The sequence below is a fragment of the Meles meles genome, chromosome 6 (genome assembly GCF_922984935.1).
Source record: "Meles meles chromosome 6, mMelMel3.1 paternal haplotype, whole genome shotgun sequence".
Classification (NCBI taxonomy): Eukaryota; Metazoa; Chordata; class Mammalia; order Carnivora; family Mustelidae; genus Meles; species Meles meles.
Genome location: NC_060071.1, coordinates 3,750,227 through 3,764,275, shown reverse-complemented (window position 1 = coordinate 3,764,275; position 14,049 = coordinate 3,750,227). Strand labels below are relative to the sequence as shown.

General features: G+C 51.3%; 1 protein-coding gene across 3 annotated transcripts in view; it reads left to right on the top strand.

Annotated features, from left to right (window-relative positions):
• The window catches only part of SH3GL3 (SH3 domain containing GRB2 like 3, endophilin A3), a 137,027-nt gene extending 123,508 nt beyond the window's left edge, over positions 1–13,519 (top strand). For 2 of the 3 annotated variants that reach the window (XM_046008794.1, XM_046008795.1), the window contains one exon: positions 12,840–13,519. In XM_046008794.1, the coding sequence (XP_045864750.1) occupies positions 12,840–13,045 (206 nt within the window). In that variant the 3' untranslated portion in view covers positions 13,046–13,519. Of the gene's footprint in view, positions 1–4,611; positions 4,827–12,839 lie in introns of all 3 variants that reach the window. The other variant, XR_006818731.1, reaches the window with a different exon arrangement.
• The last annotated feature ends 530 nt before the right edge of the window (positions 13,520–14,049 follow it).

Below are 14,049 nucleotides of genomic sequence, written 5' to 3'. Positions count from 1 at the left end.
CCATTTTACAGACCCGTACGTGGAGGCCCAGGGAGGTTAAGTGAGATTTTCTCAGGGCCACAGAGACAATAAGTAGCAGAGCCGGACCCTTCACTTTCTAGATCTTTCACTTTATATCCTTAAGAAGGAATACTGGGGAACATTTTAAAATGTACAAGAGCATTAGGAATGATTTAGTTCCAAGATTCTCGGTCACGGGGGATCCATGGCCAGTGAGCGGGTGCAAAGGGAGCCTGTTGTATGCATGTGAGTTGGACGAAGGAAGGGCTGCTAGGACAGTGAGTTCCTTGGCTTTCTTTTCCAGACCGCGCATGTCAGTGCTTTTGTACCCTCCTCCTTGGCCAGTAGCTAGGGCCCCGGGCAGATTAAGTTGTTAGAAGAGCGATGGTCAGCCAGAGATCACAGATGTGCAAAAGATGTCTTTTCGGAAGGCTCGGTGTCCCACGGGTGGGCTGTCCACTGCTGCCCTTCCCCGGCTGCCTCTCTGAAATTGCCCTTGGCAGTGACTTTGGCCCCCGACTCCAGTATTGGGCTTCGGTGATTTGTGGGTGGAATTTGTGAGTGTAAAAGGGGTCCTGTACTGTTTGTTTCTGGGGCAGGGTTTCAAAAGAAAATGGCATTTTATAGCCCGTATTAATGGGAAATTACTTTCCATTAGGATCCTGAATGATTTGCACATAGTGTTTATAAAGTGAAGGAAAAATGTCAAGCATTTCACTAACAATTTAAAGCAAAGCTCCCAGAACTGCGCCAGGAACGCATTCCAAGAACATTTTCTTCATCATTTCTTTCTAAAGGAACAGAGAAGAGGGAGATGAAAGGACGCACGTCAATTAGGCAGACTCCATCGTGGGACTGAGATGGACTCTTTGATAGCACATTTCTTGCTGCCTGAGAGAATGAGTAAAGTGAGCCAGGAGCAGGGGAGGGGGTGAGGGGTGGGGGTCACATCTTGAGATGATGGATTGCAGGCAGAACCGAGTTCAGCCCTGGCTCGGAGGAGGCCCAGCCCGTCCAAGCCCGTGCGCGTGGGGTCAGGACGTCTCAGCAGCGTGTGCTGCCCCTGTGTCCCCAAAGAGACAGCGGGGCCAAGAAAAGCCCCCGGACTGAAACGTGCGCCTGCCTTGTTCCCATAAAACCCTCGCTTTTGAAGAAAACAGAATGGGAGGTCGCAGCCTAGGCTCGCGTGTTATCGGGGCCCCTCGTTGTCACGGAGTTAGAAAAAGAATACTTTGCATTTCTTATCAACTCCTTTATTTATGAGTGTTTTTTCCCTTTCCCCCATTTAAGTTCTTAAAGAGGGTGTCACTTATATATAGCCCCAACTCCGGGTTCATACGCTCCAGCTTGAGGTCGACTTTGAAAACAAGGAGGGCCGAGGGAAGGGAACACGTGTGGGTCCCAAGTGCACGCTACGGGTGTTCCAGAGCGAGGCGAAATAAATCTCTCAAATGGCTTCTGCGAAGACATTCTCACTCCCTCCAGGTATAAAAGAGACTTTTATATGAAGTCTTGACACTGCTAAGAGGGCTTGGAAGTAGTGTCTAGAGTCTGAGTCATTCCCCTCGTCGGAGAAAAATCTCTGGGATTACATTAGAAAATAAACGCTTATTCCAAAGTCAAGTGTGAAGTTCACAACTTGAAGAAGACAAGCACTTTCCAAAGAGAAATATATGCTTTTTTTTTTTTTAACCTAAATTTCCGAAGAGGAAATGAAAATTTTCACTCGGCAGCGACCGTGGTGATCGCTCAGTGGGCAGGTTGTTTCTTGCTTTTTCTCTTTCCTTCCCACAGTTTTCATATTTGTTTTGTAGTCACCAGCCCTCCCCTTCCCTCTCGCCCCCATAAGCATTTCTGTATATTGTCAGCGGCGGGTGGGTCAGAGCTATTGACAGGAGAGAAGTAAACAGGGCCTGTAGTGCAGTTCAGAATCTGGCACTCATTTGCTGTGTGACTTTGGGTGAGTTTCTTAAGCTTTCTGGGCGGATTTGACCTTGTCCCTGAATGAAGTGATTGGACTGAACACATTGCAAGTTTCTTCCCCTCTCAGGGCTGGGGCTGCTGTGGTTCTAGCTCCTGAGAATTTAGCTTTCATAAAAACGTGAGACGTGCACAGATTGACCATTTTATGTGTTCTCTGTTTAAAAAAATATTTCTTTCAATTGATGGAATGTGAACTGTGATTCTTACTGTTGATCAGCAGCCACTGGCTCAGGAAGGGGGAAGAGTCCTTCTCTTACTTTTCATCCCAAGGAAGCTTGAGAGAGGAAGGCTTTCTCCCGGCAAGGAATGGTTTCCTGAAATTCTTCTGAAGAGTCTGTAAAAAGAGTTTTCGGAAAGCTGTAAGGTGTGACTTCTGATTTAGTGGTGGGGATTTTACGCTACTTGGCTGAAGCGACGGCGTGATTTTATTATCTCAGATGCCCCCTATTGAAACATTTTGATATTCTGCGGTGATGAAGCCTTTGGTCTCTAAGCGAAAACTTGAAATGCCCTCATCTAAAGATTAACATAGGGACTCGTAGTTTTTAAAAAGAGTGTAGAAGTCGATGTTTCCTGGGATTACGCAGAGGGCAGCTATAAGGCACGGTCCCATAGGACTTTATGTTTGAGTCCATGAGAATGACACCCCCTGGAGTGGTCCCGTGGGTGTGGCCCCAGCTGCAAACCCCAGTGCCAGATTATGGGGAGGAGAGACACCGGGCAAGTGTAAGAAACCTGGCCCCAGGTGGCTGACAGCCGACCTCCATGACAGGTGCACAGAAGGGGAGGGGTGAGTCTATAGCCCCGTATGGAATACTTGTCCTGTCCAAGAGCCGCTGTTTGTTGCTTAGGAATATGGGCCCAGAAGAGCCGGCCTTTCTGATTTTTCAAGAGAAGCCAGAAATCATACACTTGCTTACATGCAATCTCCTGATTTTTAAGTATTGATAACTAAGTCACACTGTACAGAGCAGGGAGCAGGCCAGACAAAACCCATCTGCGAGCTTGAACTCCACATGGTGGGGCCAGGAAGTCGCCTCTGATTAAGGCCACCGTGTGTTGTCTTCTCTCCCTTCACTCGGAGCTGCAAAGGCAGCCCACAAACACGGGACCTCGTGGTCCCAGGAAGCTTTTGAGATAACGTCTCAGGACTCGCAAGGCTGTGCGAGGGGGAGGGCACAAAACTCCCTGCGCACACCCACCTCCTGCAGCCGGTGTAAGCTGTAGAGGGTTGGGATTGCGGTGAAAACAAGTCACACCTGCTTATTTAATTTAGATTTAATGTAATTTAGATTACAGTCTAATGAGTAAACTTTAGTCCCCCGACAAGAGATTTCCACAAGTCACGTCTCCTGTGGGTGCATATAGTGTTCTTATTTCTAGAAAGAGGGTTCATAGACTTTTACTAGACTTTTCTTAGTAACTTACTACCTGTCTTAGGGAGCTTGGGCAGCTCTAACGGGGTACCACAGCCCAGGGGGCTCAAACAGTTATTTCTCCCGGTGCTGGGGCTGAGAGCTCCAAAATCAAGGTGCCACCAGATTCCACTTCCGGTGAGGTTTCGCTTCCTGGGTTACGGGTGGCTGTCTTCTCATTGTGTCCTGACACAGCAGCATTGTCCCATTCACCAGGGCACACCCCCATGGCCTGATCGCCTCCCCAAAGCCCCCCATACCACTGCCCTGGGGATTAGGGCTCCGACATAGGAATTTGGAGGGGATGCAGACATTTAATCTAGAGCATTAACCACAGATTAAGGCATAAAATTTGCAGCTAAGGAAATCTGGGCCCAGGGGTGACCTCATCCAGAGCTAGAAACCAGGGATCTGCCATTCCCATGTAGTTTATTAGCAGTGGACAAAAATAGCCTGTCAGAGGCGACGGACAAAATGGTTTTGGGGGTATTGATTACAATTCTGCACCAGCGCTGTGTCTGGGTCAGCTGCAGGGAAAGTGCTTAACTTCCAAATAATTGTTCTGCAAGGGCTTGAGATTTTAGATTGGGAAAAGAGAAATTACAATTTGAACAAAATCTCATAGGTTGAGGGGGGGTACCTGGCCAGGAGGGAGTAAGCGCTCGCTGGATGTTGGAGAGGAGTCTGAACCGGACAAACACTGGAGAGTTTGAATCCGGTCTGTGTCCCAGCGGGTTAAGAGGCGAACTACCCCGTTGTCCAGTGGTGAGGTACAGCCAGCTCTCAGGGTCACCTGAGTCTCCAGAGGGAGGCTCGGGTCCGTTCCCAGCTGGGGTAACTCCACCCATGAAAAGGGGCTCTTTGCAGCCCCACGGGGGTAGCATTGGTGATAAGGAAGCACCTCCGAACTTCAAGACGTCCGTCCAGGAAGTGGGCAGAACAGGAGCCTACGTGGCCCAGACGGGTGTCACCTGCCAGCCTCAGTATTAGGTGGGCTGTGAGGTCACAGGGAGGTCCAGATCCTGGCTCTTGGTTCCTCCTGCTGGGTCTCAAGCTCACGCTCGAGAGAGCGGGTGTTATCACCGTGACTGCACGGGGTTATCCTAAGATCATGTCGATCGGAGGTGCTGGGCACGCAGGGTGCTTGGCACGAGCAAGAGCCCGCCCCCGCCGCGGCTGTCCCTGTGACCTAACTGGTTATCTGATTTCTTAGCCTACAGCAGACTGCAAGCAGCAGATTAGAAAGGCCGAGGGACGAGGGACGGCTTCGGGAAGGCCCACTGACGGCAGGAAAGTGACAGGTCACAGCCCGGCGACAAGGGAGGCAAGAGAAAGACTTAAACAAACAAACAAACAAAGCAGGAACAAAAAGTCAAAAGGCACAGCAGTCTGGGGCATTTACTAAAAGACAAAGAGCTGCGTCCTCAGGTCAGTAGCTTCTGGTAGACGCCAGACCTTGTTCCTGGTGGGCACACACGTCGACGTATGACTCTCGTCTCTCTCTGTCCCCCTTCCCTTCCAAAACATAAGAGTGGGGGATCGAGGGGGCGTCACAGCTTACCTTTTCAGTGGGGACGCCTTGCCCCAGGTGTCTCCAGGGAATGGAGGCCCCAGAGGCAGCACCAGCAGACAAGAACAAGTGGGGGGCTCCTGTGAGGGTCTGGAAGGGACGCAAGTTTAAGTCCAGCAAAGAAGAGTGGCAGATTTCTGTGCTACAGAGAGAAGCGTGCCCCCTGCCGCGCGGACCTCTCCCTGCCTCTCCCCTCCACCTCGGTCAGTGCCAGGAGCAGAGTAAGTCCAGCCCGGAGAACTGGCCCCACATCCTGGCACGTGGCAAAGGGGCGGGGGGAGCACAGGAGCAGACCAGGCTGCAGAAACCCAGGGCCGTCAGATGCCACGTTCACTCTGGTGGCCACTGTCGACTCCTAGAGTCGACTCCTGTGTTTGCTTTGTTTTTTTGTTTTCTCGCTGAAGCCTGAGCCGCCCACTCGAAGCAGGCGCTCAGGCCGAGGAAAGCAGGACCGGGAATAAGTAGCCAAAGGACATCCCTGGCGCTGGTGGGACCTGGTAGACCTTTGAGGGCCAGGGAGGGCAGTGGGAGAGAACGCTCCCAAAGAATGTTCCAGGGCCTGGGAGCTCCCCGGAGCACGCCAGGCTCAGAAGCCCAGCTGATAGACCCTGCCCCCTGCCCTCACGCCCACCCCCTGGCCTGGGTTGGCTCAGAAGCTGAGTGGGGAAAATCTCACAGGCCAGTGATCTTCAGACCCAGAGCAGACTCTGGACGCAGATGGAGGCCACATCTCAGCACCACTGCTGAGTTGCTTTGAACTTGGGAATGCCTTCATTCCTCCATCCACCAAACTGGGGGGAGTCATGGTACCGGAGTAAAGCCACGGATGTCCGGGAGCCACTTAGAGTATTGCCCTGGCACTGAGGGTTATGATGTCATCCCCGTTGCTGGTGGGACCGTGGGACGGCGTGCAGAAGGAGAGCGCTGGGCCTCTCCGTGTGAGTGAGGAGCCTCTGCCCCTGGGGCTTGGGGACACAGAAGGGAGGGTGGGGAAGGGCACCGCCCAGAACTTCAGTGTCGTTCAGATGATAAGAGGAGACCCAGTATTGTTAGGTACCATGCCGTAGTATTGCTGAGAGGGCAGGGAACATACTTAGGGAGAACACGAGTTCCCTGTCTCTTGTGCATTCCCGACGGGGTACGCGCTCACCGCGCACCGGGCCCCCTCGAAACTCCCGTGCTGTGGTCTCCTTTGTTTCTTTTTTCTCCTAATGGTGTGGATCAGGACTTGAATAATAAATATTTAACAGGGACCCTCCTTTCTCTATGTTAAAATAATCTTTGTTGTGGTGCTTTCACAAGGAAGACTGTGATTTTCCCACCTCTGCTCTCATGTTACGTTACGCCAGGGCCCGGGAGTAAGAGAAAATAAACATGGGCCCCTTGGCCAGGGCAGGCGGGCGGAGGCAGCATGGGGGGCGGGGGGCGGGAGCCACCTGCCGGACAGCATGGGCTGCCCCTCAGCCGGCAAGGTGTGCCCAAGGTCAGGGAGCAGCGGCGGCGAGGCCCCAGAGGACAGAAGGAACGAGGTGTCCCAGAGACAGTACAGCGGGTAGGACTCATCTTTCCTTACGGGAAGGTTTCTGCAGAGGTGCCGGCTTCCGATGGTGGGAAGCTGGGGCTCCCGTGCAGGTGTTTGTGTCTGGTCTGGCGAGGAAGGACCCCCCCCCCATTCTGCCTGGCCCCATGGGCTCCATCCCACGCTGACACCGACCCCTCTTTGGTGGCGAGGGGAACTTCTACATTATCACTTCGGTGGGCAGAAGCTTGACTTCTCTTAAGTGAACTGAACTTGCTTATGAGTCTCCATCTAGAGCCGTGGGGGAAACAAGTTAATCTTTTTTCCATTTCTACTGTTGGCCAAAAGAAGGAAAACAAATTAATCTTTTTTCCATCTCTTCTAATGGTGGAAAAACCCATAATCTTGCCATTTCAAGGTAACCCGGTCTCTTCCAGTAGAAAGTACACTAGCCGTTTATCACTTGGTCAGTTCAGGACTTAAACCCGGTCCGTTCCGTTGAGACTCCCTGTCAGGGCGGCTCATCTTTCTCGCAGACCCGCTCCTCCGCACACCGCTGCCCCAGGATGCTGCCCGGAAGCCAGGGGACGTTGCGTGACGTCACGGCGGCAGGCAGCGGGACTGGTCTGGGGCTGAACTATTCGCACTGCTGGGATCGTTTGTCACTCCAGGCCCAGCTCTGTGGGCCAGGCCCCTGCTCTGGCTTGTGGGGGCTCAGTGTCCTGCCCGCCCAGGCCATCTTTGGTCCAGCTGTCCCCTTCCCCACAGCACTTTCTCACTTCTGGAGGGCACTCGAGATGTGTTCCAAGGTCATGGGGAGCCAGGGGTGGCTTCCTCAGGCCCCTCCCTGTGTAATTACACCTCCCCGCCATGCTGGCTGGGAGCACGTGGGGGACGTGCCTCCTCCCAGAGTTCCAGTGGGAGCCTGAGACACCCCCACCCCCCACCCTGGGTAGACTCACAGGGGAGCATTTGAACCTTCTTGCCCACGCTCTTCTCTCTCCAGCCCCTTCCCCGCCTCTAGAAAGATCTCGTAGGTCTTCTCCAGTGGCAGGAAGTAGCTCTTCCCTCTCCACGGCTTGTAATCAAATCTCTATGCTCTGGGTTCTTCACATCCTGGTTCCTTGGACTCCAGAAGTCAGCCTGTCTGTCTGTCTGTCTGTCTGTCTGTCTCTCTGCCTCTTAAATCTCATAAAAGACCACCTGGCTCTGGTCTGGGCATGAAAGCCTGTAAACCTTGGCTTTCACACCAGTTTGTGGCTGAAATGGCGTGATTTTGGAACCTAGAAGTTACAGCATTGACTGCGTCGTTCATGGGCAGGCTCTCCTCTCTCCCTCAAGGAAGGGAGGCTGCAGTCCTTGGGCTGAAGGCCCCCAACAGCGGAGATGACCCAGCTCGACAAAGGCACTGGGCGATATTCCAGAATGTCGTCCTGCTGCTGGGGTAGCCTAGGACAGCCAACCCCAGCTCTGGTACCACCACGTGCGGCGCTGGGGGCTGCGCAGACGTGGCCGGAGAGGCAGGTGCTCACGCCTTGCCTGAGTCAGGGAACTGTGGCCTGCCTCATGACGCCAGCCCCCCGCCTCTCAGGAGAGACGCCATGTTTGGGGCTCACTTGCTGATGGAGTGTGATATGAGCGCTGGTCGTTTTCCAGCTCTTAGAAAATCAAAGTGGGCAGTGTGGCCATGGTCCCTTGCCTAGAATAAATGAAGTGAGACGTGAGTGATGTGTCTTTTCCCTGGTTTGTTCAGTGTGTGTGCTAGCCCTGCACACGTAGGCGCATGCCGCTGCCTGGTGGGCAGGGGGAGTGTGTGCCTGCCATTCAGCATTGATTTTAGTCACTGCAGGTAGCTTGCAGAGTCAACGGGAGGAAAAAAATGTTATGTTGTTAGACCCTTGGTCAGTGTGATAGCCCGTAAAATGTCTTGGCGACCCTTAGCAGTGCACAGACCATGTAAGACGTGACGTCAGCAGGGTAGATCCCAGGCCGGGAGCCCTGGCGTCTGGTTCCGGCTTTGCCATTAGCCCGGGGGCCAGGCTGTTGTGACCTCTTGGAGGTATCACTGCGTCTTCTTCAAAAAGAGAGCGGTCCATGGACGGCCACCAGATACCCTTCCAGCACCGACATTTCCTGTTCAAGGAAATCTCTTCAAGACGACCGTGTGCTTTGGCACCTGACTCCATCTCCCTCTTCAGTGTGCTGGGAGGGCAGGACATGCTGTAAGGCCAGTGACCACTTTTACAGACCACATCACAACTGGTATTCATTAATAGAGTTGACTTCGACTCAACAGTCCGGGTTGGCGTGGATTTTCAGTGCCCCAGCTCACCCGGCGAGGCATTGCCTTTCCAAAGGAAAGTGAAAATTCTACAGGCTAAACTCAGTCTCCAGTGCTCTGAAGCGATGGAACGTTGTTCTGTTCAAATGCAAGATAATGAACTGGACCTCGTGCTGAAGTCCTTCCATGGCCACCGTTAGGACAAAAGGAATATAGGAAGTTGGGATGGGATGGAGGTGTGTCCTGGAAGGAGCCATCCAGGTGCTAGAAACATTGCCTGCCTTCTAGAGACTATAGTGCACGTGGGTTCAGGTTCTGAAAGGCTCCTCTCCGTGTTAAGTCACCACATGGGAAGGAGCATCCTCTTCGGAGAGGGAGAAGTGGGTCCGCTCCCCTTTCCCCACCCGCTGAAGCTCCTCGACACTCCCAAGCTCTGGCTGAAGAAAGTGCACCGAAGGGAAGGCCGGTAGGTGGGTGACTTGCAACCTCCCTTGGACCCTGGAGACTCCTGAGAAATTTTAAAAATCCTGAGGCCCAGGTCCCAGCGTCAGAGCTTCATGATTTCATTGGGTCCAGGGTTCCGCTGACTAAAAGCAATGAGCTTGTTAGTCAGCCGTCATGTTGAGAGTCACTGTGACAGGAAGACAAGGGGTCATCTCAGCTCTACTAGGGAACTTTACTGATAAACAGCCTGCAAGGGAAGGGGGGCTTGGCTCCCACTCCCACCCAGGTGTGGACAGCGTGCTGGGAAGGTCAGGAGTGGGGCTGGCCCTGAAGGAGGGCCGCCCCACCTGTCAGAGAAATGAATGGGCCCCACGCAGGGATCTGCTGCCCAGGGCTGAGGGGCTCCTCATTTGACCAACCAGAGAAATACCCAAATTTCTCTTCTTTTTCCGGGGACATGAAAGGTTTGGTGAGGAAGGAACATAATCTTGAACAGAACTTGTTTCAACTCTCAAAGTCAAGAGATAGAGAAAGAAGGATGTTTCATAAAATCAGAAAAAGGAAGTAAGAACAGAAAACATAAAACAGGATGGCAAGGGTGAGACGGCGTGCGCGGATAGTTCAGTCCTGTGCAGGGATTATGCTCTTCCTAGAGGACTTGAACCATGAACCTGGCGTGATCTCGACCTGGGACACCGCCTCCCACCTTTGCAGACCTTACTGTGCTGGTGTGACCAAAGAAATAGTCATGAGGAGTTGGCTGTGGATGGTGTGGAGACCTCCCTGGTCTCCTTCTGGATGGCCTGTTGGGCCTTCTGCTGGGGCCCCTGCCCCTGGGGTGGTTGCCAGGTAGACAGGGGGTGTGGTTTTCCTGGGGCGGGGCTGGCTTCCTTCCAGCTCCATCTTCCCTGGGACAGTCGTGTCTGCTGTGGACTCACCAGTGCTCCATGCCCTTGACCTGTCTGGGTGGGGCATCACCTCCCCAGCCCAGGGCAGCCTCTCCGCTCAGCTCGTCCTCTTGCCTCAGCTTCTCCATGTGGAATCATGAGAACCACTGAGGCCACACGTCCCCGTGAGAGGCTATAGTGACCTGGACTGGGATGACCCCCTCTCCTTCCCAGACACTCTACGTCACCATCATAAACTGTCTGAGAAAGCATTCTACATTCAGAAATCCATAAGCCAAGATAACTGGGGGCAAATTGTTTCAAATCTTCAAGTTTGAATATTTTAGAAAATAGAAAAAAAAGTTTTATTTTTTAAAGCTGACATGCTCTGATATCAAGGCCTGACCAGAATATAAGATGGGAGTAATTTCATTTTTAAATACAGATGGAAAAATTTTAAATAGTAACAAACTCAGTCTAGCTCTAGGATAAAAGCACCACCCACGAGAAAGTCATTCCTGCTGGGCCTGCAGTGGTTATCGGTCATTAAACATATTCCGGGGCTGCTTGGGTGACTGGATTTTGGCTCAGGTCCTGATCTCAGGGTCCTGGGATCGAGCCCCATATCGGGCTCCACACTAGGTGGGGAGTCTGCTTGAAGATTCCCTCTCTCCCTCGGCCTCTCGCCCTGCTCATGCTCTCCCTCTCTCTCAAATAAATAAATACATCTCTGAAAAAAGAGTAGTAAAAAGATATGATCCATTTAAAATCAAAATGAGATTTTTTTTAAGTAATTGCTGTGCCCAATATGGGACTCGAACTCACTATCCTGAAATCAAGTGTTGTATGCGCTACTGACCAAATCAGCCAGGAGCCCCCCAAAATGAAATTTCGAGGGGGGGGGGACTCAATACATTAATACCAAAGTTTACCAGGGAATGATTTCATGAGGTTAGGAAATGAGGAGCTTACCTTGTTAATTATTAACACTGAAAGTTACAATATTTAAAGTGATACATTGTTAGTTACCTAAGTGGATTAGTGGAAAAAATAGAAAATCCTGAAATACGTCCAAGTGCACGTGATCATTAAATATATGACAGAGAAAAGCAGTGTTTGAAGTCAGTGGAGGAATAATGGGTCCTTTAATGAGTTGTCTTTGAGATAACTGCTTCAGTCTCCTCAAAAATAATGCCTCTATTGGCCAAAATTCAGTGGAATTAAGAGTAAAAATTTTCACATGAAGAAATTAAATCATTCCTGGGATGCATTTGGTTGAATGAATGTGGAGGAGAAACTAGGGATGGAAAGGGTGAGGAGCTTGACTGTGCAGATTAAAATTTCTGTGTGTTCTCTCTGTGTGCCAGAAACCCCCTTCCCTGCTCCAGCCCCAAGACACGCTCCAGAAACAAATGGAAGAAAACATGATACATATAAAAAATATTTATGACCTTTTATAAGGGGCTCCTGAAACTTTTAAGACAAAACACAATGGACAAATTAAGTTGTTAGTAAATGTTTAAAGTCTTAGGACAATTGTCCTATGAATAGTAAATTCCCTTCTGACGTTTACCTTCAGGTGTTGATAGTGCATGTTCGTAAATAAACTTGTATTAGGATGTTTTCCAAAGAGTTCTGTAGGAAAGCCAAGAGAGAACAAAAGAAAAAGAAGGGAAGGAAGGACCTTATCTATCCAGCAGTAAGGAGGTGTCATAGCACGACAGTGTGTCTGTGTCCCACGATAGAGTTGACAGCTGGTCAGCAATGGAAAGTATTCTGGAAAGAGATTCACAATAATACGTATAGGGATGTTCTTTGATGAAAAGAATATATTTATGTAAATACATGCACAGATACGTTCATCAAGACGTCTGGAAGCTTCTCCACCAAAATGTTAATTTAACATTGGTTAGCTCCGGGTTAGTGGGTTGCAGGTGACTTCTCTCAACTGTACGTGCTTTCCTCCCCCTTCCCTAGTTCCCCCTCTCCTCCTTCCCTCCCTCCCTCCTTTCTCCTCTCCTCTCCTCCCCCCTCCCCCTCCCTTTCCTTCTCTCCTCCAACCCTTTCTTACTATTGCCATGTTTTAGTTTTGAAATTAAAAAATAACTATTTGAAAAACCTTATTCCGAGAACTTCTGGCTTCACACAGGGAGCCCAGCGCGTCAGGCTGCTCTGTGAATAGTCTGTCTGTCCTCTCCCATGTCACGCCCTGCCTCATTCCAGCTCCTGGTCACCAGCTCCGGGAAGATGTCCCGACCACCCAGGCCTTTCCTGCCTCCTCCCCTGAGCTTCTGAGCTACAAGTGATTCTCCACCTCATCTGTGTCCTTTAAATCTCATCTGTGTCCTTTAAATGTCCCACACATACTGTCTGGTGTCCACAAAGAAACCATAAGCTCCTTGAGGATAGGGGTCGGGCCTTGGAATTCTGTGTCTCCCTCGGGCTCCAGGCCGAGGGGAGGAGCTGCTTTTGGGGAGGTGGGCTGGGCCTGACTCCTCCAGATGGGAGCACCCAAGGGAAGAGCCAAAAGCCTTGGGCCTGGGAGGTCAGCGAGGGCGTCCTGGGGCTGGCAGCAGCTGGGGCAGACGCCGCAAGCTCAGCACCAGTGAGTGGCCGAGCTGGCCTTGTGGGGAGGAAGCCGGGGCCCTGCTGCGCTGCGCATGACCTCTCCGGCTCCCACTCCTCCAGGGACAATGTGTCCCATTAACCTGTGCTTTTTGTCTCCATATAATGTGGACAGGTTCTAACGTTCCCATGGACCAGCCCTGCTGTCGTGGTCTCTATGATTTTGAGCCAGAAAACCAAGGAGAACTGGGATTTAAAGAAGGGGACATCATTACGTTAACCAATCAAATAGATGAAAACTGGTATGAGGGCTTGCTACACGGGGAGTCCGGATTCTTCCCCATTAACTATGTTGAAGTGATCGTGCCTTTACCTCAGTAAATGTGTAACTCACACTTTGGACATACTTTCATAACTGAAATGAATTCACACCCGTGTTCTCCCCATGTGGTGGCCTGTGACATCCTTGTTCTTTGAGCAACCTAATGACTTTTGTATGTGTGTTCTCTTTATAATGTATTTTGTACCCGTTTCGTTTGTATAAATGATTTTCCTGTCTTAGCTACACGAAACTATAGTTTTTTGTTTTGTTTTTGTTTTTGTTTTTGTTTTTGCTTATTGTCCTAAAAGTCATCGGTTCAATAAACGTTTGTGCTTCTTGTTGCTAAAAATAAATTGCGGTTATGTCCACGAACTGCCCGTTTATATCCCTCAGCTGCAACGGAATGCAAAATTTGCAACTTAAGAAATGCTAAATATTTTGTTTCCTGACATTACTGGCGTCATCCGGTCTTTCCTTATGTTCTACCTGACTGTGACTCGCCCAATAAACATGACACACCGTGTTGGCAAAAGGCCTCGGCTGCTCTTCGTGTTGAATTGATTTGCAAGCGCAGTGGGGTCCAGCTGTAAGCTGCCCCCTTGCCCTGGGGCTGGCCAGCGGGTCCCAGGGTGGGTGCCTGGGTGCTTCTTACTGAGTCAGCAGGTCTGAGATGGGGGGCTTCACTGTCCCCCGATTCAGACACAGCACATCCTCCTTCCAACTCAGGGCTGGAAAACTCTTCCGTGCACTGTCAAGTCCACTTAAAGAGAGCGTAGCACAAGCTTCAGCTGCTGCCCGACACCCGGTAGGTATTTCATGCCGGTCCTGTTGGGTGCCCAGCAGGGAGCAGGAGCAGGAGTTGGGTTGAGGGCACAGTAACAAGACCGCTCGGGGTCAGAGAACCAGCCCCTGGCCTCGCCCAGAGTACAGACTCACTGTGCACTTTGATCCGGGGGGTGCCACAGCGCCCATCAGGTAGGGGCGGGTACCTTTCTCCTCCCACAGAGAATCGGACGGCTTGCCCAGGATCCAACAACTTGTGGTGTGAGGGGACTTTGAGCTG